General features: G+C 39.4%; 1 protein-coding gene across 11 annotated transcripts in view; it reads left to right on the top strand.

Annotated features, from left to right (window-relative positions):
* The first annotated feature begins 371 nt into the window (after positions 1-371).
* The window catches only part of LOC131051716 (uncharacterized), a 221,039-nt gene continuing 211,368 nt past the window's right edge, over positions 372-10,042 (top strand). For 6 of the 11 annotated variants that reach the window (XR_009372572.1, XR_009107185.2, XR_009372571.1 and 3 more), the window contains exon 1: positions 373-761. Coding sequence is in view for 5 of the 11 variants with exons in the window: in XM_057986330.2 (XP_057842313.2) it covers positions 456-761 (306 nt within the window). In the remaining 6 variants the exon portion in view is untranslated. Of the gene's footprint in view, positions 762-10,042 lie in introns of all 11 variants that reach the window. The other 5 variants (XR_009107183.2, XR_009372570.1, XM_059221352.1 and 2 more) reach the window with 2 other exon arrangements.

Genomic DNA, 10,042 nt, shown 5'->3' with positions numbered 1-10,042 from the left:
TTTTTTTTAGCAACTTAAAAAACAAGATAGAATATTCTTTATAAAAAAAATAATATTGAAAAAAATTTTCTTTTTCTTTTTCCTTTTTTTTTTAAAAACTTAAAAAACAAGATAGAATATTCTTTATAAAAAAAATATTATTGAAAATTTTTTTTATTAGATTTTTTTCTTTACGAACATTTTTTTTAATTAATAATATTTAAATGCATCCTTCTCCTCGAATGAATAGAAAACTTCATATAAAATATGCCTTCAACATAATAACAAAAGTCAAAAACTGAGAAGGCTGACTTTCCTATAGATTATTTAATGTTTTGCCCGTGTACCTACCCCAACTTAAAAAAAAACATAGAAGACGTTGAATCCATAGACATAATTATAGGTTAGCTGTAGGCATGCATATATAAACCCCAGTGGAAGAGAGATTCTGAGGATCAACGGACCAAAACATTACAATGGACGCACTACTGTCAGGGTTACTGAACCCACAACCTATTCGCAGAGCAGTTATAAAAAGCTTGCACTTGGAATTGAACTCTAGATTGGGGAATGAGCACAATCATTCAGGAAGATCCCGTGTCTCCTACCAACTAGAAGCGGGGAAATACGGCAGATGGCCAAATACATTATGTAGAGCAAATTCAAGCAGAGAAAGCAATGACAAAAGTGGGATTAGTGCTGAAGACGAGAAAGGATGGTTACACTTTGTGGGCATTGGTGGAAGCGGGCTTTCAGCCCTTGCCATGCTCGCCTTGAAACAAGTGAGCACTTGTTATTTTCGTTGCATAAATTCTTCGAAATTGTTTAGAGGATTTTTCCTCTTTCCAGCTTCGCGTTAATTTTCTTAGCAAATTGATTAGATTCAGTGCTTGTTAATTAAGCTTCTTTGGGCACAAGCCTTACTAATAATTATACCCAGATGACAGAAATAGCTGCAATTCAAGCAAAACTTTTTGCAATCAATGAAAGAGAAAGAGGCAAAGAGACTTGTCAATGGAAGAAAAAAGAAAGTTAAGGTTATCAAACCGAAATTCTTAATGTGGAAACACCACCCTCATCCAAGATATCTAAAATTCTATTTAACACTGAACTCAAACAAAGCATAAACGGTTCTAAAAATCGACAGCCAGCTCAATCGTACTCATGTTCAATTCTGGGGATTAGCAGTCGCCCTATATACTGAATTGTGGTTTCATATGTACCCACCAATCTTTTTGGAACCATCTTAGAAAAGGAAAGAAGCCACCAATGATTAGATGCCGATAATAAAAGAGCTAAGATTAAAGCTGCTTCAAAAGAAAACATTCTATTATTGATCTTATTTGTTACAGTTGGACTTCTGTCGAAGATTTTTTTGACAGAAGAAATTTGAAATTTCTTTCGCTTGTTTTGAAGACGACAACCTAGCCTCAATTGCCCTACCTTTATAGTGAGGCCGGACAAGATTCTCTCTACCCCGGGCTTGGCAGCATGCTGATGGGGTCCTCCTTTCAATTGGCCTGCAAAAGAACAGACGCTTGCCAAGCACTTCAAGCTTCCCCCTTAAGGAAAGAAAGAAACAAAGAAAGTCAAGGCCTCTTGGAATCAACTCTACAATCTATAGGGTGCTGGTTTTACCGGTTTCCAATCCTTTCCCCTTCCCGAGGTAAATAGTTACACTTCCATGCCAACTATATAGACTGGAGCAACCTCCCTCCGGCCAACCATCCTTCCGGAGAGTTTGAAAGTAGTGCATCCATTTCTCTGCCTGCCTATTTAGATAGTTTTGCACTGCCAGCTGGGTTGTAAGGTTAAGTGGGGATCGTTAGTTAGTTCCCCAAGCTCCCTATCTATCCATTAAGTGGCTTCCAATTCGAATTGAGATAATAGCTTCTGACTTTTTGTTCGAAAACCCATTGGAAGGAAGGCTGTGTCACTTCTGGGTAGCCACAATCTCTACATGTAGGCTTACTGCTGGAACAAGATTGGGGAAGCCCTGCCTTGTAATTTCCCCTAATTGGGTATGCCCTAAGTTTGCCCTAATTTCTTAATTTCCAAGTGGATAAGTGGATTTAGGAAATACCTTTCACCCAATTGAAACCCTGCAGCAGATTAGAAACTTCTTACAACAACAATCGCAGAAATCAGATTTGTGAAATCATAGCTGAATAGTAATCAGGTTAGCGGAATAGAGATCAGATTAGTGAATTCGCAGCAGCATTATTAAGAATTAATTTATATATATTTAGATCATAATCAGTAACAGAATTAGTGATTCATCCATTAAATACTCTAAATGTCTTGGAGGCCCAACCATAGGAGAGCATAGGGGAAATTGACCTCGATGGGGTGTCTTGGATCCTCTACTCTGGGCCCAAGAGTGGATATACCATCCCTCTTGGCTTCATGTGGCCCATGCCATTTAGATGGAGTGGCCTACCCAGTGAGGTGTCCACTTTCCATTATTCCCTCATCTTGCCAACCTTCTTCTTCCCTTTATGATTGGTCCCCTTGTACTTATGCATCATGATAGGAGAGAGAGGTTGCATCAGGGTGCCCTGAAAACCATCTCCTCTAGGCCCAAGGGCAGAAACCACTGTACCCCCTTGGCCTCATGGGACCATGTGGTCCCCTCATAGAGGTGGCATACCATAGAGGAATGCTTCATCACTGTACCCCTCTTGCAGACGCTTTTCCTTCTATCACAGCATGGAAAACAATCAAGATGTATGAGGATATATATATTACGTGAAGCATCTGCAGAATATAATGATCTGAGGGCGCACACACACATGAAGTAATCATGCTGAAAACATCACGGAGCAAACACATAAATACACATAAGATGCAAGTGATACATAAGAATCGTACTTATGTAGTAAGCACGCTGTAAATCATCAATGATGAAGCAAACACACAAATACACTTATGATACATAGCAATCGAGACACAAAGCATACATGAGAAAGTTATACATATAAAACACACATTGAGTAAGCATGCTGAAAACACATTAGGCATGAAGCAAACACTTAAAGCACAAAGTATACACATAAGGCATGAATTGTACACACAAATACACGTGGTGTAAAGCATGGACTGTACACATTAATACATAAGACATGAAGCATACATGTAAAACATGTAAGACATGAAGTAATACACATAAATACACAGAGGCATGAAGTATACATGTAAGGCATGAAGCACACATGTAAGGCACAAAGCAATACATGTAAGGTACAAAGCATATATGAGAAAGTTGCTCATGGAGTGGACGTACATCAGTCATGAGGCAACACATAAATGCACATAAGACACAAGGCATACATGCTGAAAACATATCAGACATGAAGCAAACACAAGGCATTCATGAGAAAAGCATGCATATTAAATATACATGGAGTAAGCATGCTCATCATGCATTAGTCATGAAGTAGTTAAGGGTATACATCTTTAGAAATGCAATGTTGGTCTACTAGATTTTATTTTTAGACTAAGTTAATAGATCCCTTTTTTAGACCTTCAAATTGCTTTGAATAGAATGCATTTCAGTGTTTTAGCTTTTCCGTGCAGGCTGGCAGGATCATGCTCTGATACTATTTGTAATGTCCCCTAATTGGGTATGCCCTAAGTTTGCCCCAATTTCTTAATTTCCAAGTGGATAAGTGGATTTAGGAAATACGTTTTACCCAATTGAAACCCTGCAACAGATTAGAAACTTCTTACGACAACAATCTCAGAAATCAGATTTGTGAAATCATAGCAGAACAGTAATCAGATTAGTAGAACAGAGATCAGATTAGTGAATTCACAGCAGCATTATTAAGAATTAATTTATATATATTTAGATCATAATTAGTAATAGTGATTCATGCATTAAATACTCTAAATGTCTTGGAAGCTCAACCATAGGAGAGCATAGGGGAAAGTGACCTTGATGGGGTGTCTCGGACCCTCTACCCTGAGCCCAAGAGCGGATATGCCATCCCTGTTGGCCTCATGTGGCCCATGCCATCCAGATAGGGTGGCCTACCTAGTGATGTGTCCCCTTTCCGTTATCCCCTCATTGTGCCAACCTTCTCCTTCCCTTTATGATTGGTCCCCTTGTACTTATGCATCATGATAAGAGAGAGAGGTTGCAACAGGGTGCCTTGAAAACCATCTCATCTAGGCAAATGGGTAGTACCCTCTGTACCCCTTTGGCCTCATGGGACCATCTGGTCCCCTCATTGAGTTGGTGTCTTGGCCTCATGGGACCATTTGGTCCCCTCATTGAGTTGGCGTACCATAGAGAAATGCCTCGTCACAGTACCCCTCTTGCAGACCCTCTTCCTTCTATCACAGCATGGAAAACACTCAGAATGTATGAGGATATATATATTACATGAAGTAACTGCAAAATATAATGGTCTGAAAATAGATATATATTATATTGTTATAGCACTTATGGGTTTGCATAGAATGACCATACCACACAACAGTAGTTAGATGGACTGCCTGAGATTATGTCTTAAGATATATCAGATCCTCTATGCCATTGACGCCCCTTTTTGTCTGCTCTAAAATGGAATCCCCTTCCACTCTCCTTCTCAAATGAAACCTTCTCCCCCTTATAACTTCCAATGTGAGGGAGAGTCACACCCCTTCATCATGCCTTCCCATTGCAAGGGTCACAATCTTTCACAATTATCATCCCTTCAAAATGTCACAACCTTTCATCTCTTCTGTCCTTAAAAGTCACTTCCTTATTTTCTGCCCATTCGTTTCTTCTTCCATTAATCCTTCCTTGATCCATATAATCCATTCTTTCTTCCCTTTCTCCATATCCCCCCTCTCCATATTAATTACTTACTCTTTTTATACCCTCATATCTCATTGAGGAGACACATCTCTTTGGAAAGAGATATCCCTTTGAAAAGACATGTCCCCTCATTGCTGTCTTACTACTTAATACAGATCTGCACTTTAGATTGTATATTAAAATTGCTGTTTCAAATGAAGTTATCTTCTCCCTTTTATGCCTCATGTTTAAGGAGGTCACAACTTTTCATTCATGCCTTTTGACCATTCATTTGAACTTTAAGTTATAATTATTTTAATTTTATTCTCTCCTGCGTAAATTTTAATTTTATTTTTATTCTTTTAATTTTATTATTAAATCCTATATCAAAACGGGGACATTACATGCTTCCCTCGCTTTTGCCTCCTTTTGGATTACTACTCACGTAGCTCGGGGAAAGTGACCATCGGGAAGCCCAACTATCTGCTCTTGTTAATTCTGCCCTACTCTTTTATAGGCCCCGCCTTCTTAACTAGATTTACAACTTAGAAAGGCTGGGCTATCTCTTTTATCAACTAGCAGTAGAAGAAGGTTCAAGAGAAAGTGGAGAATAGGGTTACAACCATATGGAAGACACCTATCTATATACACCATAGGCTAATAGGGCAATTGATGTGCTATAGGAGAGAAAGATGGACAACAAATACAAAAGAAGGGAAGGAGGAACGTGAGGAAGAAAGAAATAAAGAAAGAAAGAAAGAAAGAAAGTTCTATATCCTAGTATTTGAACAATTGAATCAATTAATTGATACCTACTTTCCCAAGCCTAGATTGGGTAGGGGAAGGGGTTGCCTTTTTATAAATGTGAAAATCGATTTTTATAGCTATGATAAAGCACTGATAAAGAAGTGGTTTTGGATTATCCAATGTTGGTTGCAAGGGAGTTAGAAGAATGGGTGGGTATCTCCTTTGTAGTCAGATAGATTAGAACAAGGATGCTGCTCCTCATGTAAAGGAAAGAGTGCTAATAAGAGATCTGAAACCAAATTCGCTTTTGACTCTCAATTTGATAGCTGGATTGCTCCCATTCTTCTCTATTTAGTTTGTCATTTCTCAATGATTGAAATAAATAAGGTGGAGTGGTGGGGGGTAGGGGGGGAGGAGCGCTAGGGGAGGGGGGGTATCATAATTTTAGTGATAAGAATTGTCCATGCAAGAATAATACCTTTCTCAAGTGGGTACAACTTGTAGGTTGGGATTTGTGTGGGTTGCCACCTAATCTTTGCTTTGGAGGGATATGTTGTAGACCTGGGCAAGGAAGCATTTACCAACTGAATGTAAGGGGTGAGCAACTCTTTGAACTTCAAGGTCACTTTGAAATTGCTTCTCGCACATGATTACTACTGCTAAATAAGAAGGGGTATGGGGTCCTACTCATAAATAATGAACTTTTGTGAGCAATGAATCTCCTTTTGTTGAATTTGAGTAGGAAAGCAAAAGTCTTTTCCCTATAACTTGCCAACCATATTCAAAGGCTTTTGTACAATGTCAAAAGGATTTGTTCATTCTAATGTAGTTGGATCATTTGGACCGTTACAACAATTGTCACAACCTTGGTGTAGGTGGGCAACATAGAGAGGAGACTCATCCTACTCTCAACAAAATAATTCGGGAGAAGTGTAATAAGGTGGTTGGTTCATCTGTATGAGCATACCTTTTTCACTTGGGTTTGGCTAATGGTTCAAGTTAATGCAAAGATCAAAATTGTGGATATGTGCTAGTGTGCTACAATGATCCGAAGAAATGTGCGCCCTACTATCTATAGTTGCTAGCCAGCTTCTTTTATACTTGTAGCATTCTAGTACCATTTGAGACATTACCCACACCTTCTCCATCCTCAATATCTTTGTTCCTAAGATCTCCAATGTGGAAACAAATTAGAATATTAAACAAGAATGAGGTTGCAATCTGTGAACATCAAAACATGAGAGCATGCAAGAAGAAAAAATGGATTTTCTCCCTATAGAATAATAACATCCTTTCTGCATGGCCACTTCTAAAAGCTCCACCATCCCCTTGCAATGATGATTGAGATTCTATGCAGGCTATATGCAAGGTGGCCAAATGGTGTCTCCCCCAAGGACAATTAAAACTCATTTTTGATGGTGCTGTGAGGGGAAATCTTGGGGCTTTTGGAACAGTCTTCATAATTCGCAACCACTAGGGAAACTTGTGCTGGGCTAGCACTGTCAAAATTTTGGATGACTTTAGTAATGAAGCTGAATTTGCTGCACTTTTATGAAGGTCTCAAATTATGTGTGAACAAAGGACTTGTCTTAATTGATATTGAAAGGGACTCACTACTTGTGCCCGGTGCTATAGCAACCGAAAAGATATTGAGATGGCAACTTTCAATGTGGGTTGACTACATCAACACGACCCTCAATTTGATTGAATATTATACAATCAAACACACATATAGAGAAGCAAATAAAGCCATTGACTACCTATCCAATCAAGCACTTGATCAATCTTACTCTTCTAGAATATCCAACAAGATGTAGGATTGGGGTGACCTAGCAACTATTTAAAGTGCACTTTCCTCACAAGTGTCTGACTTTTGAAATTTGAATAGACTGATCAAAGGGTCATGGATGGATGGAGATGAGCTATGAAGATTGCCTTGGGGAATTGAAGATCATGTCAAAACATGGGATATGTGCTTCACTCATGAGGATCATATGACATAGACACACTTAAAGAAAATCTGCTCTATAATGGTTGAGAACACACTCAAATCTCAACATGGAAAACCGCATTGTTATCCCCAGTTGTAGGTGACCTTGCACATAGGATGATCTATCTACTTTGTTGCGAAGGGTCTTCAAGATTTAGGACCCTTTGGTGGACGCTGCAATCATTGAGGTGATTGGAGCACAAAAGCTCAATTATTGGCATGTTGATGACGGAGACTTAATAGACCTATTCTCTCCACGGTAGTTCTTTCAATAGGCAGGAAAATGGTGGGGAAGTTAATGGCTAACAACTTTGTCAAGAACGAGTATGCCCATGAAGCTATCACTGCCATCACAAACTTTAACAAGTCTCCTAAAATATGATTATTTTGCGACTCCATTAACTGCAAGAAGGCTTGACACAACCAAAATCTTGCTGAAGTTATTGAATTGTACAGGGATTGCATCATTGAGAAGAACATGAAGTAGTTCATTGGTTTTGTCGGCTTTAAGAAAGATCTTTAATAGAAACACAAGTTCAGAGATTGCAAGAGGTAGCAAAAGGGTCGATAATGCTTTATCAATATAAACCCCAAAAGGGTCATTTGAAATGCAATCGGCAACAATGTACAAGAAATCTAATTCTTTTTTCTGAATTTATGTAATGGGAGCTACCCCCTTGGTAGCAATTTACCAAAAATAAAATAAAATATCTTGCTTCCCAATCTTTCAGGAATGTGGGTGAGATGAGAAAATTATGGATTCTTGTTGGGCTTGTTGAAACAGGAAGTAGATGGTTTTGTTTAGAGTTCATATTAGAAGGGGATTCCTCAATTGCAAGTATTTTATCCCCATTGAGAGATTCATTCATTTTTGGGTAGGGAAGGGTAGGTCATTCACTCATTCATTTGTAGCTACAAAAGAGTAGCACATTTATTCATTCATATAGTTGCTATGCCTTGAATTGAAAAGAAGAGAGGGGCACATATCTAGTTATCTAGTCACTATGAGGAAGGCCCCCCATAGTAGTGGCCTTATGATCTATAGTTTTCCCACTTCTTTATTAAGGTAATTTCCTCTTCTTGGTGTTTTCCTTGCCTCCTTATATATCTTGATATAGTTCTCAACTTCTAGACTTTGCTTTGCCAAGCTAGCATGGAACCTACTTTCAATAGATGGATTTTGTCAAATGAACCATAACCATCCACTTCCCCTACCTTTCTCATATGGTTCCTATCCACCTACCTCATAATCTATAGTTAAAGAGAAAGCATTAGCAACCTTCCTTAAAGAAAGGAGAGGGCTTCCTTCCTAGATTAGGAGATTGGGAAATTCTATTATCTACAGGGGGCAACTTCCTATAGTTGCCAACCTTTTAGATAGGGCCTAATGAGTCCTACTATCTATTTCCCCCGTTTAAAACCTATTAAATTTTTAATGTTTTGCTTTGAAGTCTCTTGTTGGATCGCTCCTAACCAAAACTACCTTGTGTTTCAAGTAGCAAGGTCATTTGTCCAATCAAGGTTGTCAACTAACGACCACTATCTCAAATCGTCTACGTTATGTGCTTTCCATGCAAATTAGTCGAAATTATTCTTCCCAGTATTCAATTGATTTATACAAGTTAATTGCATCAAATTTGGATATCTAACACCAACTTGAAGGGAAGTTGCTTGTCTTTCTACTTCAGACCTAGGAGTAGTCATGCAAATTGATAAGTGTAATGAAAGCAATTAAATCTCAAAATTGTTTACCTCACTGGGTAAACAGGAAGAATACAGAAATCGAACAGTAATGCACAATGCAAATACAAAAGAAGTACCAGAATAATCTTTCCATTAATGTCAAAGGATGTTCATATTATATCTGTCGTACATATTACATGTCCTCCAACACCCGGAGGTGGTACAATATATGACAGCCGAAGGGGTGCGACACAACCGTCGCGACTCCAACTACCTACTTGTCGGCTAACTAACTATTGATAATTAACATTACTAACTATACACTTTTTCTCGATAACATCATCCCCCCCAAAAAAGAAGTCATCTCCGACGACTAACAACAAAATGGAGACAATGTAATATAGATATACAACCAAGATAAAGTCAAGGAGGGGGCTGAGGAAGCGTCCCTGAAGTCGAAGGCTGAGAGGCGGGTGTCTGGGCCGCTAGGCGGGCGCGGAGCTCATAGACCTGCTGGGTGCGTGCTGCCACATCCCGCTCTACCACCAACACCTTCTCTAAGGCCGTCTTCACCATAAGCGCAGCCTCCAGTAGCTCCTTCTCCTTGGTATCGGCGGACTCTGTCATGCGAACCAACTGAGCCTGAACAACATCTAACTCCTGCTGGACGAGACTCCGCGCACTCTGCTCCTCCGAAAGACGGGTGTCCACCGCAACCTTCTCTTCGCGGGCTGTCTCAAGCTGTGCTACCAACTCTGATCTCTCGGCTGCCCACGAGGCTTGTTGTCTGGCCATGTCCTGCTCTAACTCCACTCGAGCAGCCTCGCGAACCGCAGACTCATGCTGTGTCTGGCGTAAGG

This window comes from Cryptomeria japonica, chromosome 5 (genome assembly GCF_030272615.1).
Source record: "Cryptomeria japonica chromosome 5, Sugi_1.0, whole genome shotgun sequence".
NCBI lineage: Eukaryota > Viridiplantae > Streptophyta > Pinopsida > Cupressales > Cupressaceae > Cryptomeria > Cryptomeria japonica.
Note: the sequence above shows the minus strand (reverse complement) of the source record. Positions and strands in the feature narration are given on the sequence as shown.